Raw genomic sequence first — 23,619 nt, 5'->3', positions numbered from 1 at the left:
CTGGACCTCAGTGTCCAGACTGAACGATGGGGGTGGAGATGTTTCTTCAGGTCTTCAGGGCTGAGGTCGTTTAGGGCTTTTAAAGGTCAGCACCAACACTTTGAATAGCCTTCCTCCAAGGCGACCTCCAGCTGCCGCGCTCACTGTCTGTCAGTGCAACAGTAACAGCAGCATGCCAGATCCAATTCCAAGCAGGTGGGTTCTCCCTTTCCTTTTCCTGCTCAGCCATGCTGCTCTTCCCACCTTCCATCTCTGCTTCCTGCAAAGTATTTTCCCTGCGGGGTGTGGAAATGTTTGCATGTTGTGCGGGGGGCACTTAAGATCCCTTTATACCTTACCTTAAGCAGAATGCAACATGCTTAAGTTGATGTTTGAGCAAGCACATACTTTTTGTTTTGAGCTACTGTTACCCCTGATTCTCTGATTCTGCCTTTGCAGGAAAATGAGCATTGGTTTTATTGTGGTCAGTGCAGAGCCCAGAATCAGTTGTGTGCAAAAACCAGCCCTTGCCAGGTGGCGTAAAGAGAAATATGCTATTTGGTGTATGCCAGAAAGCTCCAGCCACACCCATATAATATCACCTCTTCCTATCCGCAGCCTTCCTTTCTTTAAACCTGAAATGGGGAAACTGCAGCCTAAGTTAAGGGGACCTCGTCTACTCTTGGTGTGCCCCAGCCCACCATCTGATCTAGCTTCACCCAAACGCCTTGTTAAAGGAGCAAATACGAAGCGATATCACAAAGAAAGGTACCTCTGAGTATGTGCAGAGTACCATTCTCTCACTGCTGAGCGACTGGAGTCTGTTCACATGCTTAGAATGAAGCAGTAGAACTTCCTTCTGGTGCAGATTTCTCACATCATTGCTCTGCGCCATCCTAAGCTTAGCCAATTCCTTAAGTTGCAGCTGTGCATATTTTTACAATGCAAATTCCATGCCATTACCATTTATTTAATAATATTGATAATTTATTCTCCCAGTTATGGGGCCTTTAGAAATCCTTCTCAAGAGTCTCTGGTTTCTGGGTGTTCTGGTTGCTTTCCTAGCTTTCACAATCAGAAATAGTTTTCATCCCCAATGTAACCTTTCAGGTTTTATTTGCTCATGAGATGAGTTCTATTTCAAAAGTCATCAGCTGGTCGCCAGGTGTGACCTAGGAGTGCCGGAAGCAGAGCTCCGTTCCCTAGTGCCCAGGATTGCCAGCCCTGGACCTGGGAGCTGCCTCTGCTCCTTTGAGGATGGTTCAGAGAGGCCTGTTCCATTGCTTGACTTGTTATGTACTGAGTTGAATAGGATCCAAACTGCAGCAGTCTGATTGGTCCTAGAACAATAGGATCCAAAAGGCAGCAGTCTGATTGGTCCTAGAACAATAGGATTCAGAATGCAGCAGTCTGATTGGTCCTAGAACAATGCAGCAGTATGATTGGTTGGCAGGAACTACCCAATCATGCTCCAGATAGAAGTGAATCCACAACCTGATTGGCTTACAGTAGAATTCCGGAATTAGCCAATCATGTGCAGCCCATTGTGTAAATAATGTATATAAAGCAGATACTTTGAGGGGACTTTCATTCATTCCTCCTCACCACTATGAGCTGAATAAAGAGCATGAAATCACTTTGCGACTCTGAGTATATTTCATGACTGCTGAAGATTTTATGGAGGAGTTTTGAGAGGAGAGAAATGAAGTTATATGTGTGGAGTTTGATATGCTTTGACTGAGTCATACGTTCAGTGCTTTCTAAGGGAGTATAAATCAGCTCCAACAGTTGCTGACATTTTACAGGAAAAAATGGGGATACAATTGTAACATCTCTGTTACCATACTAAAGAACATGGCCTGAGACCCCCCCCCTTTCTGCTGTGCCTTCTTGGAGGATATCTGTTCTGTATGCTGTATTCTGGGGTAGCCAACTCCGTGCTCTCCAGATCTTGCTGATCTACAACCGGTGGCGAAGCTCCCTGGTCTGGCACCAGGAGCGGCGTGATTTGGGGCGTGGCCAGTGTGCGTCCCAGGGGGCGTGGTGCGCGTTGGGGGATGCACGGCAAGCGGCGCACGTCCCGGGGCTGCAAGTTGAGCACTGAGCACCCCGGGGGTGGCCACGATGTCACTCCCGGGTGGCACCCAGGGCACACCGCCCCCTGCCCCCACCTTCGTCCGCCGGTGACTACAACTCCTATTATCCTTGACCAATTTCCATTTTGGCTGGAGGTTTTGGGAGTTGCCGTCCAGCAGCATTTGGGGAGCACTGCATTGGCTACTCCTGCTGCATTCATTTACTCTGGGATAGCTTTCCCTCTGCTTATCTAAAAGTTAACCTCCCACCAGATAGCTGCTTGAAGCCCCCGGAGTGGAGGCTTTGCGCAGCTAACCCCAAGCTAGAACAGTGAGACGGAGCGCTGCGCAGTGCTCCGTCTCCCTGTTCTGGCTTTGGGCTTAGCCGCGCAGCCTGCATTCGCTCTATAGGACGCACGCACATTCCCCCTTAATTTTTGGAGGGAAAAAAGTGCGTCCTGTAGAGCGAAAAATACGGCGGGAAGGTAAACGGTGTTTCCGTGTGCTGCTCTGGTTTGCCAGAAGCGGCTTAGTCATGCTGGCCACATGACCCAGAAGCTGTATGCCGGCTCCCTCGGCCAATAAAGTGAGATGGGCGCCGCAACCCCAGAGTCGTTCGCGATGACCTAATGGTCAGGGGTCCCTTTACCTCCCTGTAAAACATGACACAAGTGCAACTGATTGTCTGGGACTTTCTCAACATCTCTCTCTCAGCTACTCAGTTTTTTTTGTTTATAGCAGCAATTTTCAAAGTTTTTAGCTTTGTGAAATGGCCCTCCCATCAACTTGTCTGTCATGGAAATCAAATCTTGCATGTTGTGGATAGCAGCACTGCCAGGTCCTGGTTTTGGAGCAAACGTCTGAGGGTCCCCCCTGAGGAGAGTAAGCAGGATTTTTGCAATGTGTTCTAAACAGCACACTCAATTCAGGGTGGCTCCAGATGGCCTCAGCATTAATCCTAATTTGCTTACACAAGGCCCATGTGAACGTTAGACTGCATCCGGTCTTTATTGAGCAATAGTTTTGATTTTTTGTGATGAGGTTATGCAACAATGAGCATTCATCTTGATTTGTTTGCAGGATGTTTGTATGTCTTCTGTTAATCACTCATTCGTCCCACACTTTTCAATCTGTTTCCCCATTACTTTCATAACCATAAAAATACTGTTTGTGTTTTAAAGTGGATTTGTTGCAGCAGGGCGACAGAGCGGTTTGCTTTAAACATAAAACTCCCGCATGTGCTTGACTCATGCTTCCGAAGTAGTGGCAACGTGGAGGCCGACTTATACAGAGGCACCGGGGCTCTGACCTCACTCCATGTTGATGTAAACCGAATAGGGTTTGTTTTTGTTCTTAAATATTATTAAGCGGTCTTTACATTTTGTCAAATAAAAGAAATAAAATGAGAGGATGCCATAGCCTAGAACATGCAACGCTCCCCTTGTGATAGGAATTTTGAGGTCTTAGATATATGGAAATGTTCATAAATGTACCAACCAAGCACATACATAGATCAGCACAGGAAGACTGACCTGGAACCATTTTTATTCCCAAACTGTCCCAAACTGAGCAAACGTTTTCCCTGCAAGGTCAAAGGAAAATGGAAAAGCCTCCGCATTGTCTTTTCCTTCACAAATCCTGTCTTAGGGTATGTCTGTGTTTGAATAGGCTGTGAGCCTGTGACCTGGCCCAGGAACTAAGTATTTATCACTACAAAAGACTAGCCAGGCTCCCCAGGCAATCCAATCAAGTAACCTGCCAGACAGGAGATAAACAACATTCAAATTTCTGTTTTAGACCGCCTTTTCTGTGATGTAGGTATTATGTATCTGGGGGTGGTCTTAGGTTACACCCCTTTTGTGATGTACCGTATTTTTTGCTCTATAAGACTCACTTTTTCCCTCCTAAAAAGTAAGGGGAAATGTGTGTGCGTCTTATGGAACGAATGCAGGCTGCGCAGCTATCCCAGAAGCCAGAACAGCAAGAGGGATTTGCTGCTTTCACTGCGCAGTGATCCCTCTTGCTGTTTTGGCTTCTGAGATTCAGAATATTGTTTTTCTTGTTTTCCTCCTCCAAAAACTAGGTGCGTCTTGTGGTCTGGTGCGTCTTATAGAGCGAAAAATACGGTATGTATGATGTTTCTGGGGGTGGTCTTGATCTAGAGGATGGCAATTTCAAAAGTCTTTATAAGGCCTTGCGTGCCATTTTTCTGGGTTCCTCCTCTCTCCTGCGTGTGAGGGGAGCACCCTGCTGCAACAGATCAATAAAGATCAAGCTTACTAGCTGCTTTGCTTCTCAATAATCTCTGGTTGGCCTCTGTTATTTTTTCTTACCAATAGGGAACCTATGTAAGGACTCTATATGGGCTCTTGGATACCCCATAAGGGAAAAGGGCAGATTTTGTTTACAACACCCTGTGGTTGCACGCTGCTGTTTTTCATTACCAACCGTTACTGATAATGGTTCTATGGTTCTACATTCTATGACTCTGTTAATTACGGTATAGGGGAGCCTGACCTGTAGCCCTTCAGATATTACTGGACCTCAGCCTCCCTCTACCACTGACCATTGACCGTGCTGTCTAGGGCTGGCGAGAGCTGGAATCTAACAGCATCTGGGGGGCCACAAAGTTAGCCCCCCCCAACCACTGCTTTGGAATGTAGCTGTTACACAGTGACCAAACTATGACTCTCAGGCAGCTGAAAAAAGAAAGCAGAAGCTGAAGGAGTACAACAACCTGGGGAATTTGATGCTTTGCTTCTATGCACCACTTTCTAGTCCTGAATAAACGCACAATGCATTGGTCTGCAGACATAGGATTTAACAGCATGGACGTGGTAGCTTAATTTAATGCAGTTTGGAAAGTGCTTTAAGAATAGATCCCATGAGAACAGAAAAGTGTGTGGCAGGGAGGTTGCACAGTGATGCAAACAAATTATTCATTTGTTGTATGTGCAGCAGTGGCTGTCTCCAGTCAGAAAGTATTGTCTGATTGTACTGTTGCAGATTTTGTGGCAGACTATTTAGCCTTTTGAGATCAATGGCATTTTAGCATCATTAGCTAATGTGTGCCCTGATTATAGTTAAGTCTCTATGTGAGATTCCAAAAAATCATTATTTAACAACTATACGGTTATATCACACTACAAGTAAAATATATGGAGATAGTCCTTTTTCTGTTCCATGTTTTTTTAAACTGCAGGATGTGTGTCCCAGCACAGGAAAGAGTGAGGTCTGTGCATCCTCCATTAAAACAGAAAAGAAAATTGTGGTGGTCTGGGCCAAAATAAGCTTCACTGCTCGTTATCTAGCTAGATGAAGTTACCAATGTGATTTAAATAATAGTAATAATAATTCTACGGACCTTTCAAGAAACACATTTTAAACAAAATGGCGTAGCCATGGCTGTTGGTGGTGGCTGTGTCACTCAGCACTAATTGCATCAGAGGAAATGGTCAATAAATTTCCTTGAATCTGTTACCTTCTGAATTAATCCATTTCCAGTGGAAGCTCATCATTAAGATCTGGTGAGTGAGTCTGTGTCATCCTGCCTGTCAGAGCACCCCAGCCATATCCCACATACAGTGGTGCCCCGCAAGACGAACGCCTCGCAAGACGGAAAACCCGCTAGACGAAAGGGTTTTCCGTTTTGGAGGCGCTTCGCAAAACAAATTTCCCTATGGGCTTGCTTCGCAAGAAGAAAGCCCATAGGGAAATCCCCGGGGACCTCTTTTAAATGCTGGCCATCGGGAGCAAAGACTTTCGCCCACCGCCGGCCTTCACAAGAGGTCCTGGACCTCTTCTGAAGGCCGGCGGGGGGCAAAAGTCTTTGCTCCCCCCCGCCTGCCTTCCCGGGACAGCGGAGACTTCTCCGCTGTCCCGGGGCGATCTTAAAATGATCGCTGCCGCCCGCCAGCATTTTCAGATCGCCCCGGACAGCGGAGAAGTCTCCGTTGTCCCGGGGCGAACTGAAAATGCTGGCGGGCGGGAGCGAAGGCTTCGCTGCCGCCCGCCAGCATTTTAAAAGCCCCCGGGACAACGGAGACTTCTCCGCTGTCCCGGGCGATCTGAAAATGCTGGCGGGCGGGAGCGAAGGCTTAGTTGCCGCCCGCCAGCATTTTAAAAGCCCCCGGGACAACGGAGAAGTCTCCGCTGTCCTGGGGGCTTTTAAAATGCTGGCAGTCGGGAGGAAAGCCCTCCTGTCCCCGGAGCTTGCGGGGTGGGAGGTGGGGAGAAGGGCTTTTCTTCCAACCGCCAGCCTTCAGAACAGCCTTCTGAAGGCTGGCGGTGGGAAGAAAAGCCCTTGTCCCCCCCCCCAGCCTTCAGAAGAGGTCGGGGGACAGACTGTCCCCGGACCTGGTCTGAAGGCGGTTTCCATAGGAACGCATTGATTGATTTTCAATGCATTCCTATGGGAAACGGTGCTTCGCAAGACGAAAAACTCGCAAGAAGAAAAAACTTGCGGAACGAATTAATTTCGTCTTGCGAGGCACCACTGTACTCTCCCCCAAGCCTCTTCACTTTGCACATTGCATTTACAAAAATGGAAGAACAAAACACTTCATTTTTTCAGGGACAAAATGCTGTCTGCATGTTAGGAGACCAGTCTTGTTAAGCTGAAGGTTTGTTGGTAGTTAGATATCACTGGTTGAAATCCTCAGTTGGAGCTAATGGGTAGGAGAGATTTGGAAAATCTATCTGGGTCTGAGAAAAGCACTGGGATTTCATGCAGCTTATGCTCAGTTCTGGCCCCTCAGTTCAGGTGGGCGCCATTGCCATTCTAAGGGAACAAGGGAGGCCTTCAGGGTGAGTTCCTGCTCCTCTTTGTCTAGAAAAATAGCATGGCAGTTATGCCACTTTATAAAGTTCCACATATACTGGTGGCACTTCATTAAATGACAATGGATGGAGCATAACTCTTATTCTGCAAAAATCTGATAGTGTGGGAAGGCTAGAAGATGAGGATGTTACTGACGAGGAGATCTTATAGTTACAAGATTTATTTCTGTGGAGGGGCTCTCCTACCAGCTTCCTTTGAGAAGGATGTGCTCTCACAGAGTGACTCATCCTTTTCTTCTTTGTTGACCTACAGTGTTCAGGGATCCTGAAGCCAGAGTGTCTGCCTGCTCCCCTCTAATTGTGAATGTCGTTCTCTTTGGGGGCATGTAAGCAGGCAGTTTGGAAACTTGGGAGACATTTGGCTTCAAAGCTGATTATGCTGACTGGCTGGGTTCCTTGGCCAATCATTCAACCTGCTGGTTAATGAGTTGCAAGCCACGGGTGAATGGCGAGAAGGGAGTGGGGAGCAGCAGTGCTCCTATTGGCTGATGTCGTGGCCCATGGGGACAACACTGCCCTTTCAGGATTGGAGGGGGGTTATTCAGTGCGCAAAAATGCTTTGTGGGTGTTTAATGAAAGAGGTAGCATAATGGAACTTAGTTTTAGAGTTGCTTCCAGCTGTGCTTTGATTACTAAGGACCTTTTCCACCCTCCTTTGAGACCTTTGGAAGCAAACATCTTGCAGGCTGAGTCCCATGCCAGAGCATGTAGCACCATCCAACCTTGTTTAAAGAACTGGTGTGCAAAAGGGTGTGTGTGTGTGTGTAATTTTATTTTTGCATTTTAAGTTTTACAAACAATCAAATAAACAAACAGAATGCAAACCCCTTTGAATCCCCCCCCCTTTTGTGGATCCTGATGTTATTATTTTCCCTCTGCATCTTCCCACAAACAGAGCAATAGACCCTCAAACCCGGGGGTCACAGAATCATCCCAAACCCCAGAGCTCGGGGCAGGTCTCCCCCTCTGAGTCCACAGAGTCTTTTGCCTCATTGGTGGCTTTCATTTATGGGTTAATGATGGGCCATCATTTGCCTTCATTCTTCCAGTGACACCCATCCAGCTAGCTCTTCTAGCCCCTCTCATAAGCTTAAGCTGAGCCCAAGCATTTCCATGTTTGGTGCAGCTTAATCAAGCCTTGCTTAATTCTAATGTTTAATAAAACCAGGAATTTTGGGGGGAGGATCTGGCACCCAGGAATTTAAGGAATCCTTGGCCCTCTCCAGGCTTAGAACACTATTTTTTAAAGCACAGGATGGCCAGAGCCCTCCCTGGCTGACCATATCAGGGCTGTGTTTATGCCTCAGTTCTGCCTGAGCTCAGAAAAAGCGCTGAATCTTGAAAATCTTGCTTTTATTTAAAGGGAAGATAAAGTTTCTAGTCATTGTGTGCAGTGCTTAGTGATTGCTGGTTTGTTATTAGTTGTCAGAAGGGGAGGAGTCAGTTTGCGGAGTTGCTCCTTGCCACTCCTCACAGTATAGTTTTGTGCTTGGTATTGGACTAGGGCTAGGAAGACCCGGGTTCAAATCCTCACTCAACTACAAAATTTTCTCACTGATACTGGGCTACATGGTTGTTGTGAAGATAATATTGGAGGGGGAGGAAGGCTTGAGCTGCTGGGAGGATAGAAGCACAGTAAACAAACAATAAGCAAAATAGTACAAGTTGCAGGATATGTTCTGCTGGTGGCCCTCTTCTTTTTAAAAAAAATTATACAGGTCATTGGTATATGTATCAAATGATATCATACCCCCTTTGTAATTTATTTTACTATATTATAAAATTTTAATATAAAATGATGTCAAGTCACCTCTGCAATATGTTTTCTGAGCTAAACAAACCAAAGCTTTCCTTTCCTTTATAATTTTAATTATAACAGTAGTTCAGTACATCTGGAGGGCCCTGGGTCGGAGAAGGCTCTCCTGCCCCAACTGGTAGTAACTCTTAGAGTCTCCCGCAGGCGTATCCCCAGCCCTATATGGAGATTTCGCAGATGGAATCAGAGACCTTCTGCAGGCATAGCATGTGCTCTGCAACCAGCCTCTCTCTGAGCCACAGCCCTTCCTCAGCCACTAAGCTGATGGTGCGGACTTCAAGCCCAGCTTTTGGCAGGAGTCAGCAGTGCCAGTGACTTTCCGTGGGCAGCTGATTGGCATTCAGGTGACTGGTGGTGACAGCAAGCCCCTTATCAAGGAACTGTCAGGAACATGCATCAAGGTGCCCAACTGTCTGCCATCACAGATGATGTCAGGGGCAGGTGTGGTTTTGGGGAAACAGCCTCACTGGCCCAATTGGCCATGGGCTGAAGGCTCCCCACCCCACCCCACTGAAGATCCTACAGAGCTGGCTCATGCCATTGGCTCATCCAGCCCAGTACTGACTGCAATGACTGGCAGTGCCTCTCCGGGGCTCTGTGAGGGGACTTTTAAGCCCTGTGTGAACATGATGGCGGCTGAGCATGTATTCTGCCACAGAGCTGTGGGTATGGATGCCCCGTCAACTTCCTTGTCTCTTCCTGCCCGGGCAGCAGCCTCCTGGAAATTGTTCTCTCCCACCCATAAACTTTTGCTTCCTCCCCTCCCACCAAATCCCTTTTTATGCACCCCCACAGGAATGCAGCCATGCAGCTGAGCAAACTGTAGAGCGTTGTCTGGGGCTGAATTATTAATGCAAAGCCATTTGCATTGCCACAGCCACCATGAAAGGACAGAGCCAACATGCACACACTCAGACCCTGTACTGGCAGAGAAAGGGGGCTCTGTGGGCATCACACCAGCTGTGGAAATGAGACTTTGTTTCCCAAGCGCCCAGCAGATAAGCGTGTGGCTCAGTCTGTCCTGCTCCAGTTACTCCCTGGAACAGCTTCAGGAGTTACGAGCTCCCTTGCCAGACCTTTTCCATGGAAATGGCCATTCCTTCTGGCGCATCTCTTCCTTCTCCAGCACAGAGCCTGCCCTTGCTGTGAGACTGCCTTTGGACAGAGGCCTGATTTGCACCTCCTCAGCCGGCCTGCTGCCCTCAGGTGCCGGGAGCTGTCCTGTCCAGAGTGTCAAAGAAAGATTCAGTGGCCAGTCTGGTCAGTTTCTGACCGTGGGATAGAGGGAGGCAGCATCTTGGCTTTATAAAAAGCACCCTCTAAGTGTGCTCCTGATTCTCCCTCTGCAGCTCAGTCTTGAAGGACCTTTGAGTTCAAACCAGTTCTTTCTCTGCAGTCAGGGCTTGAATTAAAAAATACTGTTGACCAGGAAGATATCCTGGATGATAGTATCAAAAGCCGAGGGGAGGTCAAGGAGAACCAACCATGTCAGACTTCCCTCTCCTGATTGAAGCTGTTTTGGTGCTAAAACTGGGCCTGGAACGGGATTGAAATGAGTCAAGAAAATCAGCTTTCTCCAAGCATTATTGAAATTGTGTGACCACCGCCCTTTCAAGCATCTTGTCGCAGAAGGGGATGTTTTAAAAAAACAAAAAACAAAACAGCATTTCTAGTTTGCTCTTTGTTGAATATTTTCAATCCCAGAGCAGAGAACAAAATTAATAAAAATAATCATAGAGCTGGAAGGGACCCCAGGGGTCATCTGGCCCACCCCCTGCAATGCAGGAATAACAACAATGTGCAAAAATGGCAAAATCATATAAACAGATCCAATAACAACAAATTAACATGAATAGTAATTATTATGATAATCAGCTGGAATGGGAACCGTGCAGGGGCAGGAGGTTCCTGACTGAGCTGCTCTTTCAGCAGACTGGGTGGAATGAGCCAGCTTCTTCTTGGTGCCACAGAGGCAGGTGGGAATGGTTGAAAGAGAGGGATCCTGATGGATCTGGCCTTTGGGGAGGCAGTACTGTCTACTTTGTGTTGCTGCTTTGATCCCTGGCATCTCCACTTAAAAGGTCAGGGGAACGGGGAAGACCGTTCTGTCTGAAAATCCCAGAGTGTCACAGCCAGTCTTAGGCAATTCTGGTCTAGATAGTAAGGCAGCTTCCTATATAGATGGAGAAAGTTGGCATCCACTTCTCTTTGACTAGCATCCTACTGGGTCAGAGCTGCATCTGTTTCAGACTGGTTCCCCAAAGAACCCTAGGAAATGCAGCTGGCCACGCACAGAGTTACAGTTCTGAGCCCCCTTAACCCCACCCAGGATGCTTTGGGGGAAGCCATGGCAATTAAATGTATGGTGTGGATGTGAGCAGTATCAACATGGTGTCATTTCAGAAGGTGGGGCAGATTTTTTGCAGCAGGGTTTAGCAGCCTGGTCTTGTACATCCAAGAACAATTTGCAAAGAAGAAATATATTTTAGGAATTTTGTTGTGTTTAAATATTATTATTTTAATCATTTTTCAATTTATTTTCACATTTTCCTATTATTATTATTAGGACTTTTTTCAGCCGTAACGCACCAGAACAGAGTTCCGGCACCTCTCAGGTGGGCCCAGAAGTGAGGGGAGAGACCTGACTAGCTTCAGCAAAGCCCCAGTGCACCTCTGGCTCATGAGGAGACTCTTCCTGGAGCCTGCGTTCCTCAGCTACCAGCACAGCTTTCAATATCGGCCACTGGTAGCAGAGGGACGCAGGAGCAGCAGCTGTTTCACCTGCGAGATACCTCCAGGTGAAACCCCACTGCGCTCTGCCCCCCATACCACAGAGGGAGGAGAAGCTGCATTGCCAGGCTGATCCAGCTTGTTCCTCGCTTGGCTTCTTTAAACTGCTGCCTTCCCCCAGCTGAGCTGCACGAAGAGCCCCCAAGGTCCCTCCTGCTTGCATGCAAATGACCCCCCCTCTCCGATTCTGGAATCCCCCTCCAAAGGTGACTTGCCTTGCACCCACTGATAAGTTTTCAGTGCCAGGTGTTTAGTGTATTATTTAGGGTTTGTTTAGTGTATGTTTGGCCCACATGTTTAGTGTATAATTTTAATGCTGCTGCTCCTCTTGAGTTTTAGACTTTGAATATTATTACCAGTTGTTGCTTTTATTGCTTGCTGATTGCTTTTATGGTTTTATGACTGCATTTTGTTTTTAACAGTATTTCAACAATTCTGTGTTTTCTTCCTGATCTTAAATGCAGTACCACTGTATAGAGGTTTTGGTGGTATGCACATTTCTTGACACTTGATCAATTTACTAGTTAAGAGGCGGGAGATAAATTAATTAAACATCCTATCAGTGGTTGACAACCCTAGTAAAGTGAACAAATGAAGGCATGTGAGGACAGGGTTCTGGTGGAGCAGGGAACACATTCCTGGCTAAGGAACTAACTAAGTGAAGCTGTAAAGAGGCTGGGCTCCAGGGCAACTCCATCATGCCTTTCTTTTCCTCTCCCTGCCTAGGAAACAGCAACCCTGAGCTGACGGCTGCCTCTTCGAGGGAAGCATCTGCATGTGACAGGCACTGCTGACGTTTCAGAACTCCAGATCTGGGATGCTTCAGTCCCTGAACGTGAGCCTTGGTTATTATGCTTTAACTCATAGCGATATTGTTATCAGTCACATTAGTATTATTTTTACCATCGCTGTGCCTGTCTTTAAATAACAGGAAATGTTTTTGAACAGATTGGTCTGGCGTGTGGATTGGAGATCCCGGGGGAGTCGTTGATGTCTCTTGTAAATAAAGGCAGGGATCTAATCCATTGCTGGCTGAGGCACTGGGATTTCTGGTCAGGCATTTGTCTAGGGGCCAAAAGAAGGCATTGGCTTCTCTCATTCCCATGGATGTCATAATGTGAGGCTCAGAGCCCTGGGAGGATGAGTAGATCACATGCACAAAGCAGAGGAATAGCTAAATTGGCAGTGCTGTTTCCCATCCCTTGTTTTCAGGAGAGAGAAACACAGAGTGGAGCAGACCGTAGCTCAGTGCTAGAGCAGCGGCTTTGCATGCAGCATGAGTTCAGCTCCTGGCATCTCCAGCTACAAGAACCAGGTAGCAGCTGATGGGAAAGGCCTTCTCTTGAGGGGCCACCTGTCTTGAATGCTTTAGCTGAGGTTCCTGCATTGCAGGGGGGTTGGACTAGATGGCCCTTGGGGTCCCTTCCAACTATACAATTCCATGATTTTATGCTGTCAGTTAGGGTGCACGGTACTGGGCTAGACAGATGGAATACAGGCAGTTTCCTCTGCTCCTGTTGGTTGTATCCCATGTGCAGTCAAACCTTGGCTCCTGAACGCCTCCGTTTTGGCTCCCAAATGCCGAAAACCTGGAAGTAAATGTTCTGGTTTTCAAATGTTTTTCGAGACCCAAACGTCCGATGTGGCTTCCACTTGAGCACAGGAAGCTCCTACAACCAATCAGAAGCTGTGCCTTGGTTGTTGAACATTTTGGAAGTCGAATGGGCTTCTGGAATGGATTATGTTCGACAACCGAGGTTTGACTGTATTGCTAAGTAGCTTGTTCTATTAGTGCAAGGATTTAGGCTTGTGCAGTGGAACTCTCCACCCCCACCCCCCATCTGCATGCCCCCTAGATCTGTGCTGGAGCAGCAGAGGACACAGAGAGGAGGGGGTGAGGGAACGTTCTGTTGCGCAAGTGTAAATGCTTAGACTAGCAGAACAAGTGCATACCGCCCCATATCCCAGTAACCAGAGGCAGCCTCAGGTAAGCAGCTCTGCAAAATGTGCCCTACTTTGCAGAGGACAGTCTTCTCTTTGAAGGGCTGTTGGAAGACGCTTCTTGGTTCCAAGGGATACAAGGAGTGTCTGCTTCAACAATACTCTTAAGAACAGGGCGGGAATGGGGTTGCCCAGCAACAGTCGGCTCCTGGCTGAGCAGGCATAAGGGTTGCCTGGTCCAGTCTTCCCCACAATTATTTCAAAAAATTATCTGTGCATAAATCAGTTTATGCAAACATGTGCCTGTGTGTTTCCCCTTTTTCCAACAACTAATTTCAAAATTTGACTCCCTCTTCCAAGGGCTTCTAATCTGGTGCCCATGAGTGAAGTGGCGCATGCAAAGGCTTTCACTTGTGCTCCTGGAAAGGTGTCTCAGACTCTGAGCTCTTTCTTTTGACAAAGTGTCTATCCCTCCTAGAAAGAAAGTTACGTGGCAAAATGTGCAACCAGTTCTGATAGCCACAGAGGCAGAGCCCAGACCTTGTTCTATGGGGACTGGTAGGGAGATGGGATGAGGTGAGGGAAATCCCACCCACCAACTAGGACCTTCCACAGGATCTTTTCCCTTAGGCTCTCCTGACCCAGGTAGAGACCTCCCCAGCCCACTGGCTCCTGCCCTGAGGTTATCTGCCAGCCACTCTTATTCTGAGCTGAAAGGGTTTACCTGGCAGTGACATGTTGCCTCAGTATTACTGTGATTGTATACACCAAGTTGTAATGCCTAAAGAACGTTCTCTTTTCCCAATCCGTGCAGAGTGCGACATACACGGAGCATCGTCTTCATGTCCCAGGAAACTATTCATCATCTCCTTCCCCACAAGGAAGGCCTCGTTTTACCTCTCCGCCATCTCACTCCAGAGCTGAGGAAACACTGGGCCTCAATCTGGATGACTTCATCCCATCGCGCCTCCAGAAAAACTCCTCTTTCATCAGCAGCAGGAACCCAGCATCTCCTCAGGCTACATCTACTCCACAGATGGTGAGGGCTCCCTCGAAGCACAGAGTGAGTGACTGTTGTTCATTTATAAGATTTCTTAGCTGCTCTTCACCACAGGAGCCCAGAACAGGTTACTACAATATCATCGTACAGTTACACAAAACAAGTAAAACAATCATATGGTTATAAAAACAAGTAAAATCCTTCCAAACAAAAGCAGAACGGTATCAATTCGCCAAAAAAGCCAGGTCCCACAAAACAACATAACCTTAACTGTCAATGGCCAGGGTAAAGAGATGCGTTTTCAGCAGACAGCAGAATCAGTGCAGCAAAGATGCTAGAGGCAGTCACAGAGGAAGCCATTTCCCAGCTGCCATTCCCCCCTTCTGAGGATTGTAAAATTCCCAGGATTGCCCCTGCTTTAACCAAACCAATTCAGAGGAATTGCCAGTGGCTGAGGGCCCTCACCTGACTGCTCACCACCCCCATGACTTGCAGGGGAGCCCTGCCACCCACTGGGAGCTGCATCAGCAGCCTTAGGTGAAAACGGCACCTGTGAGGTAGAGCTCTGTTTAATTTACCTCTAACTTTTTTGTTAGAATTACAGGCAGCCATGGGAAGCTGTGATCAGAATAGAGTGGTGACAGCTGGAGATGGGGGTGAGAAATACTTTCTGTGCTGGAAATCTTCCTTCTAATATGCCCTCCAGCTTCTTTTCCCCCCTGCAGAGACAAAAAAATACAGAAGGTATTAAGGGTCAAACAAGACTTGAACTTCATTGTGTGAATAAAATTAACATGCACATTTTTTTGTTTTGTAATAAGGAACCCCAGTTTGGGCGGAGCAGGGGATGGGAAGATGGGGAGGTGGAATCTAACCCTTAGTCTAACCAGTGTTTCACAAACTTGGGTCTCCAGCTGTTTTGGGGCTACAACTTCCATCATCCCTAGCTTAGCAAAACCAGTGGCCAGGGATGATGGGAACTGTAGTCCAAAGCAGCTGGAGACCCAAGTTTGGGAAACACGGGTCTAAACCTTAGAGGCTTAGACCTACCATAGTTCCAATGAAAACAACACACCCCTCCCACAAACAGAGGCACAACTATTTGCATGCTGGTGGAAGATCCCATACTGCTCAGGCTCCCCATTCAGAAAGGGTTACTCAGATAACTAAAATTATGCAAGTTAATTTCATTCACGCAGTCAACATCCTATCTGGTTAGGTCCTAAACCATCCCAGCTGCCCATTTTCTCTTAGCACCTGACCTGCAGCTTCCAGTGACTGTTTGCCAAGTCAAAAGAAAAGACGGGGGGAAAGTTGCATGTAATTTTGTACAGCAGGTAGCTTGGCCTTCACACTCTATTTGATAAAGCAACATGTGTAGCAGGAAACTTATAAGCCTAGACAGAAAGGCCAAAGGGCACATCTGCCTGTATTCACATCATAAAGAAAAGATAAATAGAAGCAGGTGTTTCTCAAAGGATATAAGGAGGAAATTCTTGGAAATAATTAAGCAATTAATCCTGCAGGTTTAATTCTCTGGATGTGCTAACTGTGGGGAACCTGAGACCCTTTAAATGCCACTGAACTATGACTTTCCTGGTTCAGGACCCAGGGCCATGCTGGCTGGAACTCAGGGGAGCAATTTCTGAAGGGCCTCAAGTTCCAGGCAAATGTTCTGCGTGTTTCTCCTCCCCAGGGGCTTGCACTTCTTTTTTTGTGCTGCCTCACAGGTTACTTCATCAGGGACAAACTAGACGATAATGAGGAAGGGTGACTGCACTTCATGCTTCTTTAAAAAAAGTGGGGGGACGGACAGACTGGAGGGAGTCCAATAAGGATTTGCACTTTCCTCTCTGCTCCCCCCAGGAAAGCTGCCATTAGTACAGTGGTACCTTGAGTTACAGATGCTTCAGGTTACAGATGCTTCAGGTTTCAGACTCTGCTAACCCAGAAATAGTACCTCGGGTTAAGAACTTTGCTTCAGGATGAGAACAGAAATTGTGCAGCAGTGGCACGGCGGCAGCAGGAGGCCCCATTAGCTAAAGTGGTGCTTCAGGTTAAGAACAGTTTCAGGTTAAGAACGGACCTCCAGAACGAATTAAGTTCTTAATCTGAGGTACCACTGTAGATAGTATGTGTTGTTGTTTAGTTGTTTAGTCGTGTCCGACTCTTCGTGACCCCATGGACCAGAGCACACCAGGCACTCCTGTTTTCCATAGACAAAAACAACAGATAGTATGTAAGACTGTTTAATTAATTTAAGCAGTGCCTCTGGAAAACCTGGTTCAGGTAAAGTGGTTGTATATTTGTTTTTAAATTGAATTGTTTTAAAAGACTCTTTATAAAATAAGAAATAGGAAAGAGTACTTTAGTTTTACAAGGCTTTAATAAATGGGTTGTGTTCTCATGCCTCCCTGTGGCTCCTGGACAGCTGACCGCTCATCATTTCTTTTCCATATTGGAGCTGCAGGCTGCGAAGTTGTTTTAAGTCTATGTGCCCTAGACTAGGCTCCTGAAAAGGAAGAGGTTGACTAATTATGGCTGATTGTATTAATGAATTGGTTTTCATTATGGGCTGGTGTAGGTTTCATTAGTACATTGATCCTTGGTCCACTGGGAGCAGGAGTTAAGCATTGCTGGTTTTGCTTGCATGAGGCTGTCCGGGTAATCATTTTGTTCACCAAGGTAGACTTTATAAACTCGGCAGCCTAAATCAGCTTTCACCAACTGGAGGTCCTCCAGATGTTTTGGACTACAACTCCCATTGGCAGATTTTCCATCTCCACATTCACCCTAAGTTAACAGTCCCAGAAAACTGTTCTGTCCCCCCAGATTCACAACCAGAGAACAGTCCTTTCTCAGGTGGTTACTGTGGCTTTGTTTCACTTCTTTCAAGCCCTGGTCTGCCTTTCTTCCTCGAAAAAGTCCCCATCCTCAAAGTGGCTTACACATTTTAATGCAAAACACAGTAAGAACAATCAAAAGAATTCACCGTGCCTCTAGTTTATCAGGTGCCCAATTTCTCAGTGAAACTGGGTATAAGTCAAAATAGTTTATTATTCCAGACAGTAACAACTTCAGTTACAACAAAAAATCAGACAACATACATATAGACGGAGATATAAGAAATTCAAGGGCAAACATCAATATTAATTCTGCCCTTTCTTTTGCAGCTAAAGCCAATTTGCAGTTGGGTTAATCATTACTTTTAGATTTATTTTCTAACAATTTTATTCTAGACATTCAGATACAACAATCCTTTGGAGGCAGTTTATTTCTGAATGCCAGTTGCTGAAACCTGAGGAGGGGAGAGGGCAGTTATGCAATGAGGGAGAAAAGCTTATCTCTTTCATTTGCATTTTTGGAACAAAAAGTCTCAAAAGATAGCGGGATAGATGTCCCACTCTCCGAAGATTACAAGAACAAATTTATCTTATCAATACATGGAACTCCTGAACCTTCCAAGGGTGATATTTATGAAGAATGTGAGAAGTCTCATTTGGATTGGAACCCTTTTCTGGTGCTTTTAAAATTGAGGTGAAACTAATGGGCTTGTGCTGTTGCTTGCAGATTCCTGTGATTCGTAATTGTGGTTCAAACACCTTGAATTTTGAGTTCCACGACACAGCCCCCTGCACTGTGCACAATGGGATCTCTCAGCCGTGGAAAACAACCTCAGGTAACTCTAGCCAAATATGGAGGAACTAATGGTTTCTTCTTGGCAAGAGAATGGACACCTGGTGGCCTTTTGCCTTCTTCGCTTCCTGTGTTGCCCATTTGCTTGGGCCTTTGTGTTTGATTGAAACTCAGCCCAGCTTCTCACTCTCTGCTTTCGCAGCGCTCCTGTGGTGGTGGTGGGGATCCATGGGCCATACATCTTTTTCTAAGGACTGGGCAGGGGGAAGATCGACTTGCAGGTGTAGGATATCAATCCGGAAGAGTAAATTAATGTAAGATGGCTTTATCTAGAGATAATGGATCATATTCAACTCAGAGTAAGTCCACTGAAATTAATGGCCTTGTCTGTTAATTTCAATGGGTCTACTTTGAGTAGGACTAGCATTAGCTACAGCCCAATGAATGGATCTAATTGAAGCGGAATTGTATTGATTTAGAGCAGGATTTTTTGATAAATAAATTGGAAGTAATTGAATTGAAGAGGAATTTATTTGGAGTGATCTGGGCTGGGGTGCTATGAATAATTAATTTGACCTGATCTTTTGGATGGATTTGACATGCCTTCTGTGACATTTAAATTCTAAATGTGTATCCATATGTCTCCATGTATAAATATGTGTCTATACATATGCAAAGCTTATGAAATTTTGTGACTATGGCCACATGTCCTGAATCCTTCCTAAGTGTCTAGCAACGCCCCTGCTGTGCTCCCATCAGTGGAGGAGCTGACATCTCATGGGACTTTGGTCAGGTAACCTTTGGCTGCAGAATCATGTCGCGGGGGAGGAAGCGCCAGCTTGTATGTTCAACAGCATGTCTAGACTCCCCTTTTAGACCAGTTGGCTGCGGCAAAATTCCCATCTGGTGGGAGCAGAAACAGAATTAGGGCTGATTTTACTGAGAAACACATGGAGTCATCCAGCCTTGTTACTAGCCTGCAAAAATGTTTACTCATCTGCTTTTTATTCATGAGAGAGGCTGGCAAATAAAACATTTGATATACTAGAAACGAGGGTTTCTTTTCTCATCCACCAATGCACTTTCTATGCGGAGCTATTAACTCCTGTGCATCCAGCATAGGAACACGGGGGGGGGCAGGAGGAGGGCCTGAGTGCTCCCTACCTCTTCTGGCCATCTGCAGACTTGCCTGGGTCAAATTCTAGGTGCTTGGGGCAACTAGGCAAGCGACAACAAGGCTGGTGTTATGTCCAGGATAATCGTATCTTCCAGCCAGGATCCATTATTCCCAGTACTGGACTAATTTGACTACTGGATTCATAAGAACTTAAGGACTGATTTATTGCATCTTACCATGGTCCATCAAAAGGGACACGTGTGGTGCTGTGGGTTAAACCACAAAGCCTAGGACTTGCCGTTCAGAAGGTTGGCGGTTCGAATCCCTGTGACAGGGTGAGCTCCCGTTGCTCAGTCCCTGCTCCTGCCAACCTAGCAGTTCGAAAGCACATCAAAGTGCAAGTAGATAAATAGGTACCGCTCCGGTGGGAAGGTAAACGGCGTTTCCGTGCGCTGCTCTGGTTTGCCAGAAGCGGCTTAGTCATGCTGGTCACATGACTGTACGCCGGCTCCCTCGGCCAATAAAGCGAGATGAGCACCGCAACCCCAGAGTCGGCCACGACTGGACCTAAAGGTCAGGGGTCCCTTTACCCTTTACCTTTACCAAGGTCCATCATATCTAGCATTTTGTTTCCATGAGCAGCTAGCCAGATTCCTCTGCTTGGAAACCCACAAGCCGGCTCTGCTGGTGATGGCCACCCTGTGTTTATCACCAACACATCCTCGTTGGAGGTATATTGCTGCCGTGAAATGTTTGGCTATTGTGGTTAATATGGTATGAGCCCAGTAAACCGCTGTGTTTGCTTTATGTTGGTCTGGCTGACCTTACCTCCTGCAGAGCTGGCTCACTATACATTGCCTGTATCTATTTGCAGCAAATAATTGGTATCCCACCTGGCCTGCTAAAGAAATTAGACCACTGACATCACAAGCAGCACCTGTCCCCCACCCAGCTGGTTCACCTGCTCGCCCAGCTGTCAATGGCACTGCACAACCAGGCTGGTCCGCCACCTGGACAAAAGATGGCCGGAGGAAGGAAAAACGCTGGGTGAAGTATGATGGCATTGGACCAGTGGATGAGTCTGGGATGCCCATTGCCTCACGATCGGTGAGTCTGTAGATGAAGCAGATGTAAATAGGATGCAAAAATCCAAGCTCTCTTCAGCATCCCCTCTCCTCTGCTATATACTTTAAGCACTTTAAGTCTGTAGCCAAGCTAATTTGAGCTCATGATCTTTTGAGGCTTCTTTTGAACTATGGAAAACTGGGCTGGTTCTGCAATTAAGTGAGAACCTCTTAAGAATGGTTATCTGAATGCTGTATCAAAGGGAACAATGTGGGAGGTTGGCCTGAAGTCGAGAGTGTTCCCAGTGGCCTCCATGAGCTTGTTTGCAACAAAAGCAACAACAAATCTCCCCCGTTGCCAAAAAATATGAAAAGAAAGCACATTGGCCCAGCTCAGATGGCGTGTGTGGTTTAGTGCAAACCATAATTTGCAAACTGACGTGGGAATGTGTTCTCCTTCTTCCATTTTCTACCCTTCTCCACTGGAGCTCTAGCCTGCTTTTTCCTTGTCAGCCTAACCATGGATGAAGCTTGGTGTCTGCACTGATGCTGCTAACCATGGCTAACGTGAACTAATATTCCCATCATAGCTTAGATTTGAGCGCATATGCAGATACGCAACATGAAATCATAGATAAAGGCCAACAAGGGAATCTGCACCACAGGGAGGAGGAGGAGGAAGTGGCAGGCATTGCAGTATAGAGCTGAACTGAAATTTCTCAGAATAAAACTTTATTTTTCTCATCCTCCTGAAACAAGATCACTTTGCAGAATATTCTCCAAATATTTTCCACTATTTTTGTGGTTGGCACCATTCTCCCATCCTATCCCCAATGCCCTAGAATGATGCTAGCTGTGAGATATTGTGGAGGAGGTTGCAAAATGATGGCTAGGCTGACAACTGAGATACTTCCTTAGGAAAAGAAGAAGAAACTGTGCTCCCTCCACTGCTTATAGTGAGTCTTCACAGCTTCAAAACTGTCGGAGAATGTATCTTCTCCCTAGACAAATTTGGGGAAATGATCCCCATAGATTCCTGCCCTGGTTCCTTCCTGCCCATCACTTCAACCCTGTCTTACACCCCCACCCCTTCAATTCTCTTTTGCAGCTGTTAGTGAATTTGCATATCTGGTTTCTGTTGCAGAGTGTGGATAGTCCTCGGGACTGGTATCGGAGCATGTTCCAGCAGATCCACAGCAAGCTTCCTGGTACAGTTTGTCAGGGCATCACATTAATCTAGTCCCTAAAATTGTATCAATAATCCTTGAGAAACTATAGTCAGCATGTGATCTATCCAATGAGACATGCTCTCTGCAGATATTGAGCATCCCCTAGTGGTTCAAATCTCATTTTCTAGGCTGCCCATGGCTCCTTGTTTTAGGAAAATGAAACTAGTGAAATAGTGCAACTCTGGCCAGTAAGAAGTCTTATCCTGAACACAGCTGGTGGCTTTCAGCAAGCTAAACCTCAGGCTTCAAACTATGGGCTCCAGGAGAAAATGTTCCTCTCTGTTGTGGGAGGTGGGATTTTTGGTTTGTTTTTGTTCTTCTTTTTATTGTGTATTTTGTGTTTTTTATATCGTAATTTTATGTTGTGAACCACCCTAAGATCTGTGGATGAAGGTCGGTATACAAATATTATTATTATTATTATTATTATTATTATTATTATTATTATTATTATTATATTAAGGTAACAGCTGCATTTTATATATTAAAATGGAGGGTCTGGTAAAGGCTAGGGCTGGGTGAATCTGACAATTTTGGCTTCTCAGCTTCTTATTTTTTCAGTTTTAAATTCAGTGCTCCACATTTCCACATTAAATTACATTTTTTAAAGTCCTCATTAAAATTCATGAGCATTTTCATCCAAATTTCAACTAATACACAAATTTTTGTATGCAATTTTGCTTCACTCACACATTTTTTGCAAAGCAATTTTCTCTAATACAGTGCATTTTTGTATGTTATTTTCACAAATATATGCATTTCTACAAAACACATTATCCAGTATATGCATTTCAGTGCTCATTGGAGTAATGCACTGCAAAATTCAGAGAAACATCAGTGTCAAAGGATGGCTATGTTTCAGTTCTTGTATTATTTTGGAATGTGCAGAGCCGATCGGTTCACCTTTGATTGCAAACGGAACCAAATGTCTTCCATGCCCTCGTTTCTTTGTCCCAGGTGCAGCCTGAAACCTGAATGGCACCTACCAAATTCTAATCCTATTAAGTCTGCAATCTCCTCTTTCACTCAATTCTAAGAGTATGAATAAATGCACACTTCGTGTCTCGAACATCAAGCCAGCTTCTACCCCTGCCCCCCATTCTGACTACCAGTTTTGAAGAATCATAGAATCATAGAGTTGGAAGAGACCACAAGGGCCATCAAGTCCAACCCCCTGCCAAGCAGGAAACACCATCAGAGCACTCCTGACATATGGTTGTCAAGCCTCTGCTTACAGACCTCCAAAGAAGGAGACTCCACCACACTCCTTGGCAGCAAATTCCACTGTCAAACAGCTCTTACTGTCAGGAAGTTCTTCCTAATGTTTAGGTGGAATCTTCTTTCTTGTAGTTTGGATCCATTGCTCCGTGTCCGCTTCTCTGGAGCAGCAGAAAACAACCTTTCTCCCTCCTCTATGTGACATCCTTTTATATATTTGAACATGGCTATCATATCACCCCTTAGCCTCCTCTTCTCCAGGCTAAACATGCCCAGCTCCCTTAGCCGTTCCTCATAAGGCATCGTTTCCAGGCCTTTGACCATTTTGGTTGCCCTCCTCTGGACACGTTCCAGTTTGTCAGTGTCCTTCTTGAATTGTGGTGCCCAGAACTGGACACAGTACTCCAGGTGAGGTCTGACCAGAGCAGAATACAGTGGCACTATTACTTCCCTTGATCTAGAGGCTATACTCCTATTGATGCAGCCCAGAATTGCATTGGCTTTTTTAGCTGCCACGTCACACTGTTGGCTCATGTCAAGTTTGTGGTCAACCAAGACTCCTAGATCCTTTTCACATGTACTGCTCTCAAGCCAGGTGTCACCCATCTTGTATTTGTGCCTCTCATTTTTTTTGCCCAAGTGCAATACTTTACATTTCTCCCTGTTAAAATTCATCTTGTTTGTTTTGGCCCAGTTCTCTAATCTGTCAAGGTCGTTTTGAAGTGTGATCCTGTCCTCTGGGGTGTTAGCCACCCCTCCCAGTTTGGTGTCTAAACTCTAAAGCTTCTCACTATTCTGTCACAATTTGGTTGGTCCTAATAAAGAGATGGCTCAATTGTGGATTATTGCAGTTTTTCTTACGGAGGAATGTGTCTTCCTTTTTGTAGAGATAATGTTGGGTGACCCTACAGGGTT

At 46.0% G+C, this 23,619-nt stretch overlaps 1 protein-coding gene across 4 annotated transcripts in view; it reads left to right on the top strand.

The window, feature by feature from the left end:
- The window catches only part of SORBS3 (sorbin and SH3 domain containing 3), a 65,798-nt gene that overhangs the window by 9,020 nt on the left and 33,159 nt on the right, over positions 1-23,619 (top strand). The window contains exons 2-6 of one of the 4 annotated variants that reach the window (XM_053367017.1): positions 12,226-12,334; positions 14,255-14,503; positions 18,011-18,119; positions 20,068-20,300; positions 21,402-21,465. In XM_053367017.1, the coding sequence (XP_053222992.1) occupies positions 12,317-12,334; positions 14,255-14,503; positions 18,011-18,119; positions 20,068-20,300; positions 21,402-21,465 (673 nt within the window). In that variant the 5' untranslated portion in view covers positions 12,226-12,316. Of the gene's footprint in view, positions 1-12,225; positions 12,335-12,711; positions 12,815-13,408; positions 13,487-14,254; positions 14,504-18,010; positions 18,120-20,067; positions 20,301-21,401; positions 21,466-23,619 lie in introns of those variants that run through there. The other 3 variants (XM_053367015.1, XM_053367016.1, XM_053367014.1) reach the window with 3 other exon arrangements.

Source organism: Podarcis raffonei, chromosome 15, assembly GCF_027172205.1.
Source record: "Podarcis raffonei isolate rPodRaf1 chromosome 15, rPodRaf1.pri, whole genome shotgun sequence".
NCBI lineage: Eukaryota > Metazoa > Chordata > Lepidosauria > Squamata > Lacertidae > Podarcis > Podarcis raffonei.
This window is presented reverse-complemented; position numbering and strand designations above follow the sequence as displayed.